Here is a 21,797-nt window from a genome sequence, read left to right as displayed (position 1 = left end):
AGAGTTGGACGCTTAACCAACTGAGCCACCCAGGTGCCCCCCTTCCCAGTGATTCTAGCCAGGACTGATCTTCTCTTTTTCTAATACTTGCTACCTGATCATATTCAGTTTTTATTACATGGTTTCATACAAAGCTTTGGGTTGTTCTCTTTTACCCTATTTATGAGTCTGTGTGGGTGTGTTTGTTCCTCTGAAAAAGAATCCATTAACATGTCATCAGGGACTGTGTTACAAATTCTTTTCCTCTCCCCACTGTGCCAGTCAAAGCATTATGTCAGTAGTAGGCATTTCCAAGAATAGTTGTTCACTCAAAACCTGATCTTTATTTTCCAGCTTAACAGAGCAATACAGATGACCAAACATGGGGTATGCTACTATTTCTTCAGATAGAAACTTACATCTTCAGAGGTCTTAGAAATGGAATACATTCTTCTCAAAAATGGAACGATTTGCTCTTTGCTACTACCCTACTTACAACAAACACGTAAATGAATTACTGACTAGAGTACCAAAATCTCTTCTATTTTTTCCTCTTTCTTTTGCCACCAATCTCCTAGAATCAAACCACATTGCTGAGGGCTGATCAGACACGGAGAAAGATGTGACCACACGCCTCTTTCACAACAGAAGAGTAACCTCTGCCCCATGGAACTGATCAACGTAGCTAATGATCAGAGGCTACTCACCAAGCTGGGAAAAGTTGAATCTTGTTCCGGAGGGAGAAGTTACACTGGAGCCAGAGGAAAAAGGGGAACTGGCAGCGGTGTCCTGTAGGCCTCCCGCAGAGTGGGACCGTAACCATTCTTTTGCGTCTTCTTGTGTGCGAAGCTGGGAGGTGGGAGTATACCTGGACAGACCGAAGTTAGGCTGGGATTAACTATGAACAGCGCTTATGGAAATGAACACTGTGGAGCCGATGATAAACATACAGAAAAGAAATACAGGTCCAAAGATGATGTTAAAAAAAAAAAACAAAAAACCCACATCACTCCACATCCTGAAACTTATGAAGTTTCTCCAAACCCTTTTTGCTACTTGGCTGCCTTTGGGGAAAACTGTAATTCCTTTCAGTTTGGAGGGAATACATCAAGAAAGCAAGACCGGTAAATGCTCAAAGGAGCCGTCACTGGGCGTATCTGCAGCATGTTGATTCATGATAGTGTCATTTCAAAGCCCCCACCTTGACAGGACTGAAGCAACAAAATGAACTGCTGTCAGAGCTTCGAGGACGTTTTAATTGGATAGCTCATGGCATCTGCATTCTAGAGCGCAAGCCAAGTAGCCATGAATCCCCGTGTATCAGAAACCAGACACGTCATGGAAGGCGTGAGGACACCAGCTTACAGTCCTTGCTGCAATCGATTATCAGAGAAGTCTCCATAAAAGGAACCCCAAAGCACTGGGTTCCACGGAAGTCACGGGCCCACCTCCTCCTTTATTAGGAAATGTATCTGGTCATGGCCTACTGAAAGCCTCTGATGTGCTGGGGGCCTTCACAGACATTATCTTGCCAACGCCTCCAACCCAGCCGGCAAGGCAGATGCTGTCATTCCCATTTTATATTCACTGAAGGGGAGGGCCTGCCTCGAATCATGTGCTGAGATTCCAATCCATCGTAGGTCTGATTCCAAAATCCATGCTGTTTGCATTATGCCCGCGGGCAGCATCTCAAATTTCTGAAATGCACAGTGGCCAGTGTGCCTTTGGACTTATATACAGATTACCATGGGGTCACTACTGATTAGGTCAACAGAGGGGTTTCACTTGACCCAAGAAAAAGAGTTGTTGGTGTTTTGGCATCGGACATGAATGTGTGGGGGGGGGGAGGGAGCTGGGGGGGGAGGCAGAGTGGGAGGGGACAAAAAAAAAAGTTTCTCCCTTAATGTTTTGGCTATGGTTGACGGACATTCAACTTTCTAGGTCACATCGATTGCATGAAGATAGCCTAGCACGTAGCCCTATTCTGAAAATTTTTTAAATAATTAAAAAAAACCCAGAGCTGCATCACTTTGATAGATTAGATCTGCTGCAGAAACATATATACACATATATCATTTCAAAATATTCATATTTAGAGGGGTTAGCTTCCTCTTAGGGCAACAGTGGGGCATCAGTGTCAGACTCCTATGAAGAGTGGCCATGATGGAAGCACTCACAAGCAGCCCTCATAGGCATGAAGAAAACTGCTAAGCACAAAAGGCCTTGCCAACTCCCCCCTCTCTATGGCCATGGTGCTGAACTTCCTCCCACAGGACGTCCTTTGGGAAATTTTCAATACTTTTATTCTTAAGATTCTCAGAATTGGCTTTCCTTGAGCTCCTACTGAAAGGCAGCATTGATACCTACCTTGCATTACTGTTCAAAAAGCTCTCGGCCTTAAGAGCGGCAGGTTATTAACTACAGACATACATGACAGCAATGAAACATTTCATTCCAAGTTCCATTTTTTTTTTGCGAAAGCACTTAATGCTTAGTGCAGGGTGCAGCAAATGCTACAGAGAACAAGATGTTTAAGGAGCAGGAGAAGTGACAGCTGCGACCATAAGACCACGGGACAGGCGTTAGAACTGGGGTCCCGCTGGTCGGCACAGTGAAGGAGATGGTGTGAGCAATGGGGAACTTACAGCATCTTGTTTAACCAGGACACCCACCCAAAAGTGAGCCATGACTTAGAAAGAATGGAAGGACATTCCTTCCTGGCAGTCTTTTCTTTCTTTACACCAAAGCCAATCACAGCCATGTTTTCTTGTTGGGCACTGAAAACCGACACGCCTTTTGATCAGAACATTTAGGAAGCGCAAAGGCTCTGTCTTTGGCAATCTTCTGTGGGCCGAAAAGTTAAGTATTTTCAAACTCGAGGGAAATCGTTATCTCCTCTGCCCTTGTCCTGGCTAACAAACCAAGATGCTGTAAGTCATGTCCTTTCTTTTGGAAGACAGCCGTGAACAGAATGATCATGGTGAAGAGCTCATCGATTAAACCCACTGGCCCCAGAAGTAGCAGTAACTGCTCTCTGGGCTTGCCCAGGGATGTCCTTCGTGAGATGGTTTTTTACCACAGGAAGCCTGAAAAAGCACAGCCTCTGCTCAAGCAAAAAAAAAAAAAAAAAAAGCCAACAAATGGAGAGAGGGGAATGAGAGGTGCCAGGGGAGCCATCGTTCAGAAGGCCCCGCTGCGGTGGCCAAAGCAGGGACCCCAGCCCAGCCCGAACCCCCGCCAGCCATGAGAGTCACACAGCCAAGCCCCAAAGCCACACCGGATGGCATGGATGCAAGGAGGAAACACAGATACCTGAGTCCTTTTTTAGGCAAAGTGTTCCTATCAAGGTGCGGGTCACTGTAGGAGAGTTAAAACAAAAATGAGAACTTCAGAGAAGCGCAGGGAAAAGCAGGCAAGGTGAGGAGGGGCCGAAGATACGGAGCAAGAGACTCACGTCACCAGGGAGTTTTCCCTCATCCAGCTGCACATGCAACACATCCACAGGAAACAAGAGAAGCCTAATCCTGGGGCTGGCTGACCCTAGTCCGTACCTTCCCCCAAGTCACCAGGAGGCCCGAGGCATCCACTCAACTCCGACTCCTCCTCCTTTTCCACAGGCTCACAGCACAAAACAGGGGCCGCCCCACGTCGAAGCAGAGCCCACACCTCCTGCTGCCCAGTCACCCACCTTTGTCCTACCACCACTGCTTCTCGGGGAGAGAGATGCCAGCTTCCCTGCATCCCTAACCCTGGCCCAGCCTTAAATGCCACGGACAATGATTCCAAGCGAGAGAAGGGACTTGCTGGAGGCTTTCAAGAGGCCAGCGGTCTGCATATTTGGAATTCATCTGTAACAGAGTGAATTCCAGGTCCCTCTTAGCTTGGCGTATCTGGGAGCTGAGCCCCCCCTGGCCGAGCTGGGGCAGGTTACAACTTGCTGGCTGATAAAGTCAAGGCATTTGCATTTCCAAAGAACAAGGGTGTAAAAGCTTGGTCTGTGAGTCCAACGAAAAGCAAAGTTTTTGCCGTTGACGGGGTAAAGAGGGTTTTCATTATTTTTTTTTTCCCTAGCATAAAACAACATCTGGTTATTATGCTTGGCCAAGCTGTGGCTCCCCCACAAATTGAAGGTCCGGTATCCATCTCTGAGGCCCACCCACAGGGCAGCTGGGGGCACACAAGCCGCTTAGTTTGTAAAGCCTCAACACTCCACGGATTCTTTTTCGTTATCATTACGGGAAATGGGCACACAGAACACAACAGCCTGCAAGACGCAACAGCCAAAGGGCAGCAAAGGACTTTTCCAGGGAAAAGGGCCAGCTGTGTGGGGAGTAGGGGTGGGGGAGACAAAGGTGAGGGTCGAGTGGCACGCACGGTGGGTGGTAGATCGGTTCTGGGCTGGGAGGGAGAGGGGAGAGATGAGGGAGAAAGGGTGGGAAGCCGGGAAGCAGGAACATGCCACGGGAAGGCTGAGATGCAGGTGAGAGCTTCTGCCGTCCCGGTCCCAAGGTCCCAAGCTGGGTAGGGAGAGGGGCCAGCCCGACCCCACTGCCTCCGGGGCTTCAGTGGACAGCGGAACAGACCCTCACTGGCATGTCTGGGGTCACAGAGTGCACCAGAGCCACAAACACAAGCGGAAGCCTCAGGCCAACAGCCTCACACAAGACGTCTGGCTCGACACAGACGGGCAGAGGGACCCGGAGGCTCGGTGCGGGCCCCGGCCTACAATGTCATTACCTGTCCTGTTTCCTGGGCAGAGTACTTCTGCAGAACTTAGGGCTAGCGGCAGGGGAAGAGAGAGGGCTAGAAGTCCAGGCAGGTGGAAAATAAGAGAAGGAACGTTAGACGGGAAGAAAGGGGAGGTGTGGTCACACACAACGATTAGAACATTCTTCTCATTCCCAGTGCTGTTCCCGGCGTTCTTGCCTATGTGGAGAGACTAACACACACCACACTGCAGCAGAACCCAGAGCGCTGAGGATGCTTTTAGCCTCTTGATGCCCTGCTGCTCGGGCTGGCAACCCTTCGGTAGGAGGGTGTTTGCCGTGATGACCACCGAATCCACCCAGCCACCTCGAGTTTTCTGCCACCCACGCCACGGCCAGCCGGCCATCTACTCTGCCTGCACGATCATGGGGCGGGGCGGGGTGGGGTGCAAACAAGCAGCTAATGAGCGAACAGAATAAAAAGGAAGGACCTCAAAGGCGGAATGCCGTTTCAGACGGAAGCGTGAGACCTGCCCCCAAGAGACTTCCAGCACCTCCAAGCACGGAGGATAATCACGCGGGAAAAGATGACAGGAAGCAGAGCCGAGCTTATTTCCATCCCAAACGGGCTTCCCCGTGGAAAGACAGCAGCGGTTAGAAAGAGCGCAGCCTTCCAGGCAAAGGGGAATGAACGCTCGGGACTCCTAACATAACCCATGGACTGCTGGAAGGGTGTCCTTCTGAGAGACACAGGTGCACGGCACTCACCTTTCCGACAGTGTGGTCTTTACACTGTTGGTTCTGACGAAGGGGGTCAGGGAGTCGTCTTTAGAGGGGGCGATGAGACCCGTGGAGGAATTGTGACTCAGGCCCCCTCCGCTGCCCAGGGAGACGTCAATGGACTCGCAGCTGGTGTGGAGGCTGCTGACGGACTGGAAGCCCGGGCCGTCCTTGCTGACCGCCGAGGAGCTGCTGGCATTGGTGCCCCAGGTGAGGCTGTTGGAGGGGCCCGAGTGGCCTGAGCTGGGGCTGGAGGCTAGAGGAGACTGGTTGCTATCCACATTCTTACTGTAGAGAGGGCTGCTGCTCCCGCTGCTCAGGGCGCCGCTGCCTGAGGGGGACTCTAAGTTACCTTGCTGGGTGGAGGGGGCGTGAGGATTGGAGATCACCACCGAGTTTTTCATGGTTTCAGCTGTGGCAATGGGCACTTGCTTGGTTGGCTTCCCACCAAAGAGTCTGTGAAGAGACAAAGGGTTGTGCGGGTCGGACACCCAGCACCAAGGGGGCGCCGAGCAGTTAAAGGAGGGTGGGGCACAGGTACGGGAGCTGTGGGAATCCTGGGGAGGGGCACGGTCATCGCCACTGAAACGGTGCTCCGTTGGGAAAGGCCGCCACGCAGCGGGCCTGGACACTGGCCATCACAAGGCTCCAGCTTCAAGTGCTAAGCTGCAGCCGAGACCCCAAGGGCACTGCAGAATAATTTCTAAGGCCTAGCCATGGTGGCCCCGGATCTTACTTCCCTCTATTTCCATAAACGGGGTAGCTGGGAAACTGCCTGGCCCAGGAAACATCTAGAGGGAAAAGAGCTACCAAAATCATCTTTGTATCCGAGACCCCAGGGACAAAGCAGGTGCTCAGTTTATGACAGCTCTGTTCCAAGGGACTCGGGTGCTTTGGCGTCTAAGGACAACATGAACAGTCAAGAACACGAGTCTAGGTCTGGATGAGCCCGTCAGAGATTTATGCTCACGTGAATACCCGGTCTGAAAGCTGGGTGGCTAGTCCTACCCAGGGATCTAGAGAGAGATCTTGCTGGGGTCACAAGATGTTAGACCAGACACATTGGGTCTTTGTGACAGAAATGTCATTCCAAGTCATCCCCCCGCCCGTGACCAAAAATGTGCTGTCCAAAAACAGGAAACGGCACGTATGTCTCTCCCTTTGGCAACAGGGCTCTCCAGTAAGAGTGGAAGAACTGTCTTCAAGTCAAAGGGCGGGTATGTGCTCTAGTAACACAAATAATTCCATCCACCAAAATCCTTGCGGGATGTGCATCTCTGCAAAGGGATGAAACTACTATGTGTTAGGACGGGCAGGTTGCCTTTCAGCCAGCTACTCAATGGTACGATCCCGATCTCTGTTCTTTCCGGAAGAGTCCTTAGAAATCCCAGTTATTGTAAAAACAAACATCCACACACATAATCAGTCCTCACTTGGGTATCTGGTGACAGATTAGAAAACACTTTTGCCTGATGACAATCAGAGAATAAAATAGCCTCTTGCTCAAGGAATCTTGGCTTTAGAATGCTTACATACTTCCAGTAACAGGAACCTCACTACTTCAAAGGGTAACACCCTCCATTGTCAAGCACTTCCCAACCACTAGAAAACCAAAATCTGATCTACCTTTTTCGCTTTTACTCATTGCCCCTAATTCTCCACTACACAGAGGAAGCCCAACTTTTTGTCTGCTAGTCCTTCAAATCATTTGAAGAGAGCTTATCGCTTCATCTAAGATTTCTCCTCTCCATACTAATGCACAAAGAGAGAATTGAGAACACTTCTTAACGATTTAGGAAAAATGTAATTAACAGGCATTGGCTGAAAGTTAGTCGATCTAGAGCCTAAGAATCTGCATGCATTTTCCAGTATTCTATTACAGTAGCCTAAGGGTCTAGTAAAATACCTTTGTAGTTACTAAAGGAAATCTATAATACCAAAGAGTGAATATTACATATAATACTTGAGGCAAGAAACAGAGAAAACTTTCATTTACAAGGCAATCTGCTAAAACAACAAAGAGCAGCTCAAGAGGACCTTCCCCTGAAAAATTAATCATTACTGAAATTCTAATAATCAAGTCCAGACAAAGACCAGTGAACTGCTTCATTATACCTTTCACATGGCAGGCTTCTTCTGAAGTCTTTTCAAACATTCCTATTCGCCTTCAAATACATACACGTGCACATAGTTTTTATTTTTTGCGACTTAATTTTTTATTCTTGGGACTTCTACTCTTTCCTGTGATAAGACATTTCCAGGGAAGATGAGTTCTGCCCTATGCGGCTGCAGTTTGAGGACGGTCCAGTAGCCATTATAACGAGGCAATATAAACAAATAGAATTTGTCTAAATTTAAAAGGACCTGTTTAAAAAATAATAGTATTTTCACATGAGAATTTCCATTCGGTGTGGAAATTAGGGAGAATGTCTTTTTGAGGTAATAAGAAATTAATTTCTCTTTTTCAGAAACACTTCTGCTTTAAAAGGTTTTTTTTTTCTTTCTTTTTTTTTTTTAAACGAAGCTCAAATTTCAGAGACAAATTTGGAATTAAGCATGCAGTATGAAAAAAAGTAGGTGGGGGATATACCGGGCTATTTGAGCGAAGGATCTGGCTGAGATCACAGTCTGGCATAATGATGAAGAATCTCACCCACAGAACTAGTAAGACAAGGGGGTAAAAAAGCCCTCTGCCTTCCCCTCTGTACCCACCCGGGTCTAGGGGTATATTAAGATCTCATCTCAGACAGTAGCCAGCTTTGACTGCGTACTTCCCATGGGCCAGATATGGCTACACAGGTTAATCTTCGCAAGCACTCTCGGGTAGGTGTTCCATTTTACAGATGAGCAAACTGAAGCAAATGGTTAAGAAAGGATACATGGTGGCTACTTAAGGTGGACCCAGGATTCAAACCCAGGATGCTGACTCAGGTTTTTCATCCCAATATGGGAAAATATAAATAATCAACTGACTGCAAAACCACTGGCAGGATCTAACCAAACAGAAGTGGAGAAAAACAGAAGCTCTTTTCACCAAGGCACAAAAAAATTATTCATTCAGGAGGCCATTCCATGTACTCCAGTTCTGCTCAGTGCCGTCTACCCCCTTACCTGCGGAGCGTGGGAGAGGCCACATCGGGGTACTTGGCCCCTGGCTGGAGAGCAGCCTGAGCCGCACTGGACATAGGCTGGGACGCTGGGTTCACTTTCACAGAGTTACAGGAAGCCACACTCTCGTTGTCGGACGAGATGCCTTTCTCCTTATCCGTCTGGTTGACCAGACCCGGCAGAGAACTGCCCAGGGCCGTTTTGGAAGGCTCCCTCAGCTTGGGCACCGGCAGGCCTGCAGACTTGCTGCTGATGTTGGAATCTATGCTGCTGGTGCTAGACCTGTTCCCAGCCCCGTTCCGGCTGGCGGACTTACTGGGCCTGGGCAAACTCCGGTACTGCAAGTTCGTCCGGGAGCTGAGAGCCAGATACCCATCGTCCTGATTCTGAGCCCCATCCATGCTCGTCTTCCGGCCGGTAGACCGACCGACGAGCGCAGACGACTTTGGGATCTTGCCCAGCGTGGCCGACCTGCTGGTGACGGTAGCACCACTGGCTGTGATCATGGCCAGACCAGCGGCCGAGCCGCTCTGCTTCTTGAACCCAAAGCTGTTGGCATTGGCAGTGGGCGTCCTGGAGCTGCCCGAGAGGGACTTCTTGGACTCATCACCACTGCTGCGGCCCGCGTCGGACGGGGACCGCTTCACCTGGGAGGCTTTGGGAGACAGCCTTCCTTTCTCAGACACCTTTGCATCGTCTGTCTTTCCTAAGAGAGAGAGCAGCAAGGTTAGCTTGCAAACCGAGAAGCCAGCTTGTACGACTCCTTTTGTTAAAAACCCTCCCCTCCTCCAAAGAACTGGTTCACTTTTTCCTTGGGGAAAGCAGTAGCCTTGGGAGGCAAAGGAAAGAGCTTTTTATAAAGATAATCGAGCCTACCACTGTCACCGTGAGCCTTCTCGGAGATGTCAATGGTTTCGTTCCTTTGCAAAAGCAGTCTAAATTTACCCAGGACAAAGCGAAGCCAGCCAATCACTGATATGTCTGGGAAAGAGATCCTGCCCTTTCCTGACCTCTCCTTCTCTGTCCATTAAGATGCTGTCCCTAACAGCACCCTCTGCCTTCCTGCAAAAACACCAGCTTTGTTTACACACATCCCTAAATCACAGACAACATTAACTCGACATGAAGACAGCTCGTCAACACGTGCCCTTGAAAAGCCTGCACTGGGGCATGTTGGCTCTTCCGTAGCACATGGTGAAACCAAATCAACACGTCTCAGCAGCAGGACCACCTTTGGAGTTTGAGGCTTGCACACTTATGTATTTCCGCTTAGAAAAAGGTAGAGATGTGAACCTTTCTGAAAGCTGGTTAATAGCAGAGTCTAAACTCTAAGAAGAAATACCTGAGCATTTATGGGGACTTACAAACAAGGTCAAGTTCTCGCTAGAGAAACTGCAGTTTTGGTTTTCAGACCGACAAATGCAGAGTTGAGACAGCACAACCTCTTACTCACCAGTGCCTGGGGTCTTGAGCGTGCCTGCCGGGACAGCCGCCTTCGTCCTGGGCATGGTGATGCCCACCTGAGCCGTCATGCCTCGTCGCCACGAGCCCGTCTGGGAGATGACAGAATTCTTCTTGCCCGACGTGCTTTTGTCAGACTCGTCAGACACATCCGAGGGATTCCGCCTCCACTTAGACCCTGGCTCCATCTTTATGCCGCTGTCTGACCCTCCGTCTGACTTCTTGACATCATCGCCCGACCACAGGGAACCCCTCTCCACCTGTGAGTGCTTCTCAGCGTCGGTCTGTGGATGAGACTCTGAATCAGTCCTTCCCAAATGCCAGGCCAGGAGCCCCTCAACCCAGAGTAAAAATGCCAATACGATGAGAGGTAAATACTTGAAAATGTTTGGGCCTCTGCAGTCTGGTTATCTTGCTAGAAAGCCTGTTTTGGTTCAAGGAAAGTAGAGGATATAACTATGTCCAAGAAGGGAGTATGGAGGGAGAGTAGGAGAGAGTAGGAGGGGCCAGGGGATTAAGGGGGACAGAGCCCCACGGAGGAGAACCATGAGCAGATGGAGACGTGGGGAGAATTCAGCCAACTCTCTGCCACCTGGCTTCTAACTCCGGAGACCAATCTTCATCCAGCACCCAGCCTCCTGCCCTGTTTCCCTTTGTTCTGCCGTCTTCCTATCACTCCACTGGCAGCAGTCTTTGAATACAGCACAGCACCACAGTCTAACACACAGCCCGAGCAAGCGAGGGTGGCTGCAAGTTCCACACGGATCAGGGAGAGAGAGGGGCTGGGAGGAAACAAATCCTCAAAAGCCACTCCCCCCACCCCCCTGCCCGTGCTAGTCAGAGGTGCCCGCTCCCACCCGGCTCCATTTATATGCCACCGCTTTGCTCCTCTTGTGGGATTTTGTTCAGACAAGGGATATAATTAGCCAGCTTTCTTTGGAAGAGCCCTGACCTGCTGGCCATGGAACCCAGGAGGGGACAGAAGTGTGATGTTAATGATTCACTGCGGTGAAAAAGTGCAAAGCTAACCAGAATGCTTTGGGGGCCTCCCTAGGGGGCTGGGGCCAGTTGGGGGGGATGCCAGGGGGGAGAAACAGTGCAGAGAATGGGGATGGGAGTTAGCAACACTTTAAGGTGGCCACCCTGAGTTACACCTCCTGTGTGTGTGCTATACTCAAATACCAACGGTGGGCAATGCCAGCAGGGTAGGAAATGAGAATGATTACCCGGCAAGAATCTGGCCTAATGCCTTTCCTCCCAGAGTAGTACCCGTGCCTTCCTCTGCAGACACACTGCCGAATGAGACAAAGCTAACTACAGACAAGCAGCCCCAGTTAAATCGCCTGTCAGCACGGTGGCCTCTCTACCACCCCCACCCAACCCCGCACCCCTTATAAATTCCTCTCATCCATCACGGCCACCCTGTGTGTGGCTTCGCTTGTTTTGCCATTCCTCAAACACATACTGAGTTCCTTCTGGGTACTAGGTGCCAGAAATAGGAGGGGGACAGGACGCTCACTCCCTGACTGTGGGAAGCTCCCCATTCACCTGTGGCGAGGGACACAAGACAGGGTGTTCCCACATCCGAACACAGAGCAGGAGCTCAACCAGGGGACCAAGGAACACAAGCTTTTCAAGGTACTGCACACTTCAACAGAACGATCTCTGATCCTGACCACTCTCTGGTCAAGGAAGGTAAGGACAGCACCCCTCAGTTTTACAGACGAGCTGAGACCAAAGCTACCCACTCCCAGTCCTAGTCCCAACTACCACAGCCCGTGTTCCTTCCTGTCAACACTTCAGTTTGTTAATTCAACCAGAATATCCTCAGCTGTCTGCTGTTTGCCAGGCACCATGGACGGTCTGAGGATCTGTGGGTAAGACTAATCTCTAGCCCTTCTGGCATTTGCAATCCAGTGAAAGAGGTAAAGGTTGGATAAATACAAATAAATGAGTTGTCGTGAATTATGAAGAATCTTACATGAAAAAGGACACGGAGTATGCGAGTGAAGTATGTTGATGTAATTTAGACGATGATGATGAGGGTGGGGGATGGCAGTCAGGTAAGGCCTTTTGGAAGAAGTGCCCTCAGGGGCGCCTGGGTGGCGCAGTCGGTTAAGCGTCCGACTTCAGCCAGGTCACGATCTCGCGGTCCGTGAGTTCGAGCCCCGCGTCAGGCTCTGGGCTGATGGCTCAGAGCCTGGAGCCTGTTTCCGATTCTGTGTCTCCTTCTCTCTCTGCCCCTCCCCCGTTCATGCTCTGTCTCTCTCTGTCCCAAAAATAAATAAAAAAAAAACGTTGAAAAAAAAAGAAGTGCCCTCAAGAGTGACAAGAAACTTACTGAGAAGAGTTTAGGGAGGAGGATGCCAGGCAGAGGAAAGAGTACATGCAAAGGCCCCGAGGCAGGAAAGAGACTGGCTCTGGAAGGATTCAATCCACAAATATTTACCAGGTGCCACTAGATGCCAGGCAAACTTACAGGGACTAGGAATACTACAATGAATAAGAACAAGTCCAAGTCCTTGATTTCCTGGAGTTTACGTTCAAGTACATTCTGACCCATTCTTTTTTTTTTTTTTTTTAAACATTTATTTATCTCTTAGAGACAGAGAGAGACAGGCATGAGTAGGGGAGGAGCAGAGAGAAAGGGAGACACAGAATCCGAAGGAGGCTCCAGGCTCCGAGCTGTCAGCACAGAGCCCGACGCGGGGCTCGAACCCACGGACCGCGAGATCATGACCTGAGCCGAAGTCAGACGCCCAACCGACTGAGTCACCCAGACGCCCCCGGACCCATTCTAATGCACTCTAGGAAGTACCGAGAATGTAGCACATACCACAGTCTGGGTTACTGTATTATTGTTTTCATGTTCTCGTACCTTATTTTCCCTGATCAAATTGTAGCAATGCCAAAAGCAGTAGCAGTAACAATTAACATTTATTAAGTACTTACTATGCGCTGGGCACTGGGCTAAAAAAAAAATCTCTGAGGAAGTTACAGTTCATGTTCTCAATTTTACATAAGAAAGCTGAGGTGCAGAGTAGAAAAGAAAATTACCCAAGACCACACAGTGAAAAAGCGGAGACATGAGGATTCTAGGGAATCTGAAACGCAGAGCCCATCTCTTAACCACTCTGCCACACAGCCTTCCCGGAAAAGAGGTCCGAGGACATGAGACATTTCCGCATGCCTAGCAACACCTAACACAATACCTACACCCAGTAGATTCTCCTTCCATACTGGCTGGTTGGCTGTTCCCCAACTCCAGCCGTGGAGCAGCTCCAGCCTAGCCTTGGGTGCGACTCCCCAGAACGCTGACGTAACCAGAGGCAGAGAGCGCGTGCGTGGTCTTGACCCAGGACTGTGGTGTGAATCCCCCTCTAGAAAGAACAATCGTCCAACCATCACAGCCCCAACTCGGTCCAGGGCGGGTAGCCTTCCCAGCTCTACTCTGTATAGCGGGCATCTGTCCTGGGACACTCTCTTGGCTCGTATGGGGGCACCACTAGGGATACAACGAAGAAGGCCCAGTGTCTCTGTTCCCAGAGCTGAGAAGCAAAGGGCGGCAAGCCAGCTGCAGGGGGACGTACAAAGAGCCGCTCCCTTCTCTTGGCTCTCAATGCCCTCATCAGTTGTTCTCATTTCAAATGGCGCCTAATTTTGAGAAGATTTCCCTACTGCCCCTACCTGGAAGTCCACTCACTCCTTCAACATCCCAGAGGGAAGGCGGGGAAACAACCATACATAGGTGGGGAGGAGGCCCGAAATTCTGGAGGGCTCACCCCTGAGGGCCCAGGTCGCTCCGGGATCACAGGGGGGAAAGTGAGAGGGTGGAAGCCAGGTGGGCCTGAGAAGTGAGGTGGGGGCCACATGGCCCGATGTGGGGGGGAGAACACGGGCATGGCGTGAGCTCACATACTGGGTGCTGCCAGTCCTTTGTTGTGTGTGACCCTGAGGGCGCAGCTTACCTCCTCTGGGGCTCTGACCTGTGTATAAAATGGAGATACGACAGACGGGAGTCTTAGAGACCTGATGAGCTAAGTGTGGAGGAACTCAAACAGTGGCTCTTTTGTCAGCAACTCTCCCACCTCTGAAAATCCCTAGCACTTGGTTGTCCTTCTTTAGCATTTCTCCCGTTTCTGTGTTGCATTAGGGTGAACAGGGTACTCGTCTTCCTGGCTTTGGGGCCACAGGCCTCTAGAAGCCAGGACCCTGCCCTCTTCATGCCTACATCCCCTGCAGATCAAGAAACTGAGAGCTTCAACTATCATAATTACAGAAAACATCAGCAACGTCAGCATTATCCCTGGCCACTTCTCTTGCCAGGTAGGCACCGCGTCCCTCTGCCTACGTTATTAGTTCATCTAATCCTCTGACCTTGTACTATTATCACATTTCACAGACCAGGAAAGTACAGGGGTGAAGAAGGGAAGTAACCCGCCTAAAGTCACAAACAGCAGCACCTAGCAGGTGAGCAGAAGGGGCGCCCCTCCTCCTCGCCAAACCCTATCCCTGAATCCAGTCTAACATCCAGAGAACATCCAGAGAGCTCCAGGCTCATTGGAGGCCACACAGGACAGGAATCCCTGCCACGGAATTCAGAACTTTATTTCCTGGAGTGGCAAAAACTAAACTCATACGGAATTATCTCCCCCGCCTTGCATATTTTACTAAAAACTTCACAGGAAGTGAAAATGTAAGGCGGTGTGCCATAGGCCTCTTTGGACCTTGGCACCTGGGATGAAACGTTCCACAGACCGAGAGGAAACACTGAGTGACCAAGGGTGTGAATGGATAGACGATTACGTGGGGGAGAGATGCGTGGGTGTTTGTTAAAGCCATCTGCCACCAACACATCGTCCTAAAAGTAAAACGCGGCACAACAGAAGATGAATTGCAAAATATATTAAGAACACAGTCAAATTTTGGTTACTGACATGAATGGAGGAGGGAGGCAGAGGGACAGGTAACCCAGAGGAAGGAAGAAAGGAAAGAAAGAAGAAAGAGAAAAAGGAAGAAGAAACTTGAGTACCTACCAAGAATTAGACACCGAGAGAGCACGTTGAGATAAGTATTTCCATGCCGCCACCACCACACTGGTCCTTCAAGACAAGTCTAATTACCGTGATGCTATGGACCAGGAGGCAGAGGCTTGAAGAGTCTGATCAGCTTATCCAAGGATGCCACAGAAGCAGGAGCTCAACCCTGACTTCAGAGTCTTCTCCTCCTCCCTGACACCGCAATTGGTTTGGCTGCTCAAGCAGACTCACCAGTGCAAATGGGGAACGTCTACCAAGAGGCTGTCAAACCTCAAGCAGGGAGATCCTCTGCCCAGCCGCGCAGCAGTGACCGGAGGCCCAGTGCTGGACACCTGGGCATACGCGTCCCGCTGAGGGCACCCTCCGTGCCCCTCAACATCCTCGAGGAGAACAGTCACTCAGAGACAAAGGGGACTTTCATCTCCCAGGGACGGCTCCTCTGTTATCCGCTCCGCTAACGAGGCTGCTCCTTAGGCTTCTGAACAACCTTCCCGATCCTTGGATGTATTTCCTTTTAGCTGTTCCTCAGAGGCTTTCCAAATTCGAAAACCCAGCCGGGCAACCTGTCCTCAGCCTGCTTTCCCGCTGGACGCACTGACCCGCTGCTGCTTCCCGCCTCTCCATGCCTTGCCTGGGACACTGTGTGCTCCCCGTTCGATCGGGGGAAACCAGTCTGCGACAGAAACCTGAACGAGCCCTGGGGAATGATGGCAGCGCGCATCTTCCCGTTGCCTGATGCTGCTCAGAGAGGAGTAATGGCCCTTAGCTTTCCTCAGAGTGGTAAGAGGGGAGGAGTGGGGGAGGCTGCAATTTACGCTGATTCAAATATTTGGAGATGCTCCCTGGACAGGAACAAAGAGATGCCAGAGAAATCACCTCTGCAGGAATCCTAGTAACCATGGGTGCAAGTCTGCCTTTATTTTATTCCAAGACCTACCTGCTTAATTTTTCTTTAAATATTTTAAACTCAGGTAGTTTTATAGCAAAGAAAAGAAAACGACGAATATAACCCCTTGCATCCCTTGAAATTAGCTTTCTAAGCCTGATCAAAAGACATGTTTGTGTAATATTTGAACCTTTTTTGAGGTGACATTTTCTGGATCAAAGCCAAAGATGGCCAAAGAGGAGGAGGTCCTGGCATAAACCAGACCTGAGTATATCAAATAGGAAATCATTTGCAGATCCCAGAGGCTTACTCTGTATCAACGTGGGAAACAGATGCCAATTTTGGCTCTGCGGGAGGGAAACAAAGGACAAGGAGATTCTTCCAACACAGGGTTTTGTTGGTTCAACGTCATCTTAAAAAGCAAGACTCATCCTACCTCAAAAGTAAACAAAAGAGAAACCTAATGATTTACTCATCTCTCCCTCCCTCCCCCCTTTCCCCCTCTTTCTCCACCCCCGGCCGTCCCTCTCTGTCTCTCCCTCTCTCTTCTCTCTTGGTTCCCCACCTCAGTATCTAAGGAGAGTCTAAAAGCTTGGTTGTTATTGTTACCCTGAAATTAGAAAGAGTCTCAGAAAAAAAAAAGCATCCATGAGGAAAGGAAAACAGGTAGATACTGTGACAGTTGGCAAGGGGTAGGCGGCAGGGACACAGGCTGGCTGGGTGTTTCTAACTTGTGTCTAATCACTGATCAGTGATGCTTCTTAGGCAGTGATTTAAATCTCAGGTGATTTAGATCACCTTTTTAAATAGAAGTATAACATCCATATACTAAACGCACAATCTTAAGTACACGGCTTGAATGCATTTTATAAAATTAACATACTTCTATAACTACCACTGAGATCAAGATCTAGAATATTATCAGCACCTCCAACATCTCTGTGCCTACCCACGTTTTTTTCCCCTTAATAACCACCACAATTCACCTCTCACTCAACAATAATTAGAAATTCTGGCAAAAGTGCAAATTCAAAAAGTCACAGGCAATCCCTGAGCTAACACCTAATATATTTCCTCAGGCAGTCAGTGTCCACATTTCTGTGGGACAGAAGTACTCCCACACTCTGACATGTTCTTTATTTAGCCCTGTCCTCAAAAAAAAAAAAAAAAAAAAAAAAAAAAAGATACCTTTGAAAGCACAGAAATTTCCAAAGCAGGTCCTATCTTGCAGAGAAAGAGCTGAGAAAGGAGACGAGTGTGGAAGGGAGTGAAGGCAGGGGGGCAGGGTCACTTTTGCCCTCCCTGAGAGCCTTCTGGGAGACTGGCCCAATCAGACCTTCACGTGGTTTCACTGGAGATAGTGGCCCCCACTGGTGGGAGGGACCCACCATGAAAGTTCCCAGTCCCAGTGCCACCACAGTCGACCAGTCCTTGCGCTGGTCAGTCCCAACTTGGAGGCTTGTCATGAGGAGGGCCCCTCAGTTTTCCACTGGTAAAACAGGCTTGCTAGAACCAGTCCCCCTGACCACCAAGGAGCGCTGTGAAGGAAGTGAACGTGCCCACATGAAGCTACTTTGGAAGCAAATATAAGGTGGTACAGTACCCGGGGAATACAATCTCAGAGTTTCCAAGGAGGGGTTGAAAACTAACCACCTGGGCGTCTGGCAGGTACACTGAAGGGCGCAGCTGGCCAGTGGCAACTGTGGCACACAGGGACATGTGTCTGAAGGGTGGGGACACTTGGACACCTGTTGACTGTTGCCATGCGGAGAACACAGGTTCAAGAGAGCAAGAGCTTCCGATTTTTGAGGAGAAGCCAGAATCTCATTTTTCAGGTGAAATGATGCAATTTTAAAAAGAGAAGGATACCATAAAGCAAAGAAAACCCACCAGCAGGAGGGTGTGACCTACAGATTGACGGTTGCCAACCTCTGGGCAGGACAGGCCGGTCTTCCAGCCCAGGACTGTCAGTGTCTGCTCCCACCTCATTACTCTACAGAGACCAGCATGTGCCCTGGACGGCAGTGGCTCCTGGGGCCCAGGAGGGGACACACTCCAGGTTCAGAGTGACCAACTGAGTCCAGCATCCTCTTTAAAACAACAACAACAACAACAAAAAGACGATTCTGAAACTAAGGTTCAGGAAGGAAATATGGTTTTATCAAGGCCTTCAGAGACAACGGTGAGGCGTCTCCACTCCTGTTTCTGGTGCCCCATTACCTGACCCCCTTTCTCTCGCAGGTGGAGAAATGAGTGCACGGGCACTGAGCGGACCAGGCCTCATCTCACGGACCTGGGGATTCTGCTCACCCCACATGGCCCCCTTGGTCCACAAGCGCGAGGCTCCCTGCTGGCAGGGGCCTTTGGGGGAGCCTGTTCCTTACCTGCACATCGAGGTTTTTGCGAGAGGAGGCAGGTGTGTTGGCATAGGAACTGATGGAGGAGCTGGTGTTGATGTCATCGGTGCTGAGGTTGTCTATGGTGTCGCTGATGCCGCTGCTGACGGAGCTGCTGTCATCCCAGCTGCCGAGACAAACACATCCTGAGCACAAAAACCTCACGTTGCGTCAGCTCAAGCCAACAATGTGGACAAGTGCATACCGTCCCCGAAGGGTCCCTGTGTCCTAAGACCCCAGGCAAAGTTCTTGCGCCCCTAATGTGGCTCATCTCAAGGGCACCACCTTTTTTACCCTTGCTCTTCTGGATGGGCAGATGGGTGAAATGGCTGAAACAAACCTTCCCGCCAATGGAGAACGCTCTCCGGAGCAGAGGTGGCTGACCCACCCACCTCCCACCCCCCTCAACTTTATCTCGGGAACTCTGTAGAAGCCGATGGTTACTTCCCAGACCCGGCAGCGGAGGAAGAGTGACGGGTGTGGGGACTATTGCTGGAAGCAGGACAGGGAGAGTCAAGAGCAGCATGCTCCCTGGGGTGACAGTGGGAAGACAGGCTGCAGTCCGAATTCTCTGGACTCCACTCCTGAAGTGAAATGCCAAGGGAAGGAAAGCCACGGCAGTCGGCAGAAGCCTGTCAACTCCATTAGCAGAGTTCACCTCCCAACCCACAAATCCACTGAGACCACGCCTACTGCTCAAATCAAGTCTCCAAGCAACTGTTCTTCCTCCTCCTCATCACCGTCTCCCACCCCATCACCTGGTCCTGCCACATCTCCCTGCAAAATGTATCCCCGTGCGCACAGCCCTCCACCTCTCCTGCCGCTGTGCCCTTCCGGAGGCTCTCAGCACCCCCTGGGTTACTGCAAAGAGGCCACCAGTCCCGCTTCTCCCTAACAATCTGTTTTCCTCACAGAAGGCAGGACGATCCTTCCGAAACAGGAACATATCCTATGGCTCCACTGCCTAATAATACTTGAGCAGGGGCTTCTCAGGCACTGAAAGCCCCAACTCCTTACTCTGCTGCTCAAGACCCTCTGATCCGGCCTCCCTCTCCAGTCCGGCCTCGTGGGTTCCTGTTCCTTCTAGGCCAACAGGGTTCTTGTGTTCAAGACCCTACATTTGTTTTCCCTCTTTCTGGACACTGGCTCCTGCCTCCTTCTCATCTCGCGTGTTACCTCCTCAGAAAGGCCTCCCCTAGTCCTTGCATCTACAAGGCCCACCTCCCTCCCAACCAAGCCTGCTGCACCTTCTCCTCTGTTTGCTTGCAGGGTGGCAGGCACACAGCAGGTGCTCGGTAAACACTTGTGGATTTAAACTCACGGGAGTGAGAAGTCGAGTGCTCCACCAAGTAAGCTTCCGACAGAAATGAAACCCCATCTACTTGATCTAGTGGAACAAGGTAAGTATTACTGTTTTTCTATCGCACAGGTGGAGAGACCGAGGCTTAGAAAGGTAAGAAAGGCGGGGTGCCTGGGTGGCTCAGTCGGTTAAGCGTCCCACTTCAGCTCAGGTCACGATCTCGCAGTCCGTGAGTTCGAGCCCCGCGCCGGGCTCTGGGCTGATGGCTCGGAGCCTGGAGCCTGCTTCCGATTCTGTGTCTCCCTCTCTCTCTGCCCCTCCCCCGTTCATGCTCTGTCTCTCTCTGTCTCAAAAATAAATAAAAACGTTAAAAAGAAAGAAAGGTAAGAAAGGCAACGCTGCCCTAGACCGACCAGCTAGCCAGTAAAAGGAGGAACAGAACCTGGATCCAGACGTTTGTGACTCCAGAGCTACCTCTTTACCGGGACGCCAAGTGGCTTTCCATTACGTCAACTTTCAGTGCACATCGGAGTGTGGCACGGCTCACTTTCTCAGGAGGAAGCCCAGGCTTGGAGGGCCTCACCGCAAAGGCCTCCTCACTCCCTGCCTCCGCCTGCAGGGTGAGTCTGTCCCCTCCACCTCCGGGCACACGGTACACGCTTATTAACCCCTCTAGACTGAACTCATGTTCAGCGAGACAGGACAAGCTCTGACGAAAAGTTGCCACCAGCTAGGGACTCTGAGTTCAGCCCCCTCTCCCAGCTCATTCTTAGACAAGTCACAACTCCTGTGCCTCAGTTTCCTTATGGGTGACACGTGGATGATACCACTAGGCTGGCTACCTATGTGAAGCTCTGTGGCAGAAAGCGTGACCTAACAGATGGAAAAGGACCCAAATCTACTCTCACGAGTGTGTGTGTGTTGGGGGGAGGGGGGTGAAAAATCACATGAGTCTTTAATTGCACCTGTTCTCTGGAGTTACCAATGTAATATATCTAAGATTCCCCATAATCCAGGGAAGAAGGAGGATTGAGGAGGGTAGGGTGGCTGGCAAGGAGGAAGGAGGGAAGTTAGGAACAGACGCCCATAAATCCAAGCCCCAGAGATTCTGCTCTGAATTTGTACTCGCTCCTCACGTATGGCCTTTCAACGCCAAGGTGTTTTTCTGGAGGCGAGTGTGGCACTGACTGTACACAAGATTGTGCTCACGCTGGTGCCCGGAGCATCACGGGGTTACCCTGGCTGAGCCGGCCCAGATGGGGAGAAGCCAGGGTAGGTGGGAGTGGGGAAACCAGTGACAAGGATGAAGGGGCAGGGACCCCGAGGGAAGCCCCGGCTGAGCAAGAGCATTCTTTCTGCCAGAAACCAGCTATCCCTGCGCCTGGAGAACCAGTCACGCCTCCTTCACTTCTGGATCCTTCGGGATACTGGCAACGCTAGCTAGATGTAAAATCGGCTACTTGGAACTTGCCCTTTCCCCCAAATTCAGGGTGGAAGTGGCCATGAGCCACCAAGATCAGAGTCGGTGAGTTCCAAGATGGACTCCAAATACTTCCAGGAGACGCCCTGCGATAACAATGCCACCCTCACAAGGGAATGTGGGCTACCTGCTGGCTCTTCTGGGCCCCTCTTAGACATTCACGTTCTCTGTACACGTCTTAACAGCTGTGAAGTGCTGGGATGATCTCTTTCACTTGGCCTAAAACACAGTCCCCCAACTTGCGTGACCACACAGGAGATGCCGAGAAGAACAAAGCACAACTCGGGAGGAGATGAAGGTAGAGCCTGAACTGCCAGCGGCCACTCCATTGTCACCTGCCCAAGAAGGCAGCAGAGTCGGGGGGAGTGATGTCGTGTGAGCGCCCGTATGGAGCCATACCTGAGGCTCCGAAGAGACAGAAGCACCCCTGGGAGACCGAATGTGAGGATAAATCCATTCTTTTGCTCAAAACGAGTTTGCTCAGGTTTGTGTCAGCTGGTATCCTCGCGCTACCAAATGGGGAACTGCGATGTGTTTGCACAAGGACTCCAGGCATGTGGCTGAGAGTCTGACAGGAAAGGCGCAGAAAAGCGTTTGGAATTCATTCATGCGGTTAACAAGAAGAGTCGCGTCCAAGCGAGTGGCAGAGGAAACTGCGTACG

The 21,797-nt window shown here is 50.6% G+C and overlaps 1 protein-coding gene across 15 annotated transcripts in view; it reads right to left on the bottom strand.

The window, feature by feature from the left end:
• The window catches only part of NAV2 (neuron navigator 2), a 741,392-nt gene that overhangs the window by 58,089 nt on the left and 661,506 nt on the right, over nt 1–21,797 (bottom strand). For 12 of the 15 annotated variants that reach the window (XR_009249837.1, XM_058688453.1, XM_058688452.1 and 9 more), the window contains 7 exons: nt 18,344–18,482; nt 10,027–10,318; nt 8,577–9,279; nt 5,454–5,921; nt 4,717–4,782; nt 3,292–3,336; nt 687–847 (listed from right to left, as the gene is read on the bottom strand). Coding sequence is in view for 14 of the 15 variants with exons in the window: in XM_058688453.1 (XP_058544436.1) it covers nt 687–847; nt 3,292–3,336; nt 4,717–4,782; nt 5,454–5,921; nt 8,577–9,279; nt 10,027–10,318; nt 18,344–18,482 (1,874 nt within the window). In the remaining variant the exon portion in view is untranslated. The remainder of the gene's footprint in view (nt 1–686; nt 848–3,291; nt 3,337–4,716; nt 4,783–5,453; nt 5,922–8,576; nt 9,280–10,026; nt 10,319–18,343; nt 18,483–21,797) is intronic. The other 3 variants (XM_058688444.1, XM_058688449.1, XM_058688447.1) reach the window with 2 other exon arrangements.

This window comes from Neofelis nebulosa, chromosome 10, assembly GCF_028018385.1.
Source record: "Neofelis nebulosa isolate mNeoNeb1 chromosome 10, mNeoNeb1.pri, whole genome shotgun sequence".
NCBI classification, from domain to species: domain Eukaryota; kingdom Metazoa; phylum Chordata; class Mammalia; order Carnivora; family Felidae; genus Neofelis; species Neofelis nebulosa.
This window is presented reverse-complemented; position numbering and strand designations above follow the sequence as displayed.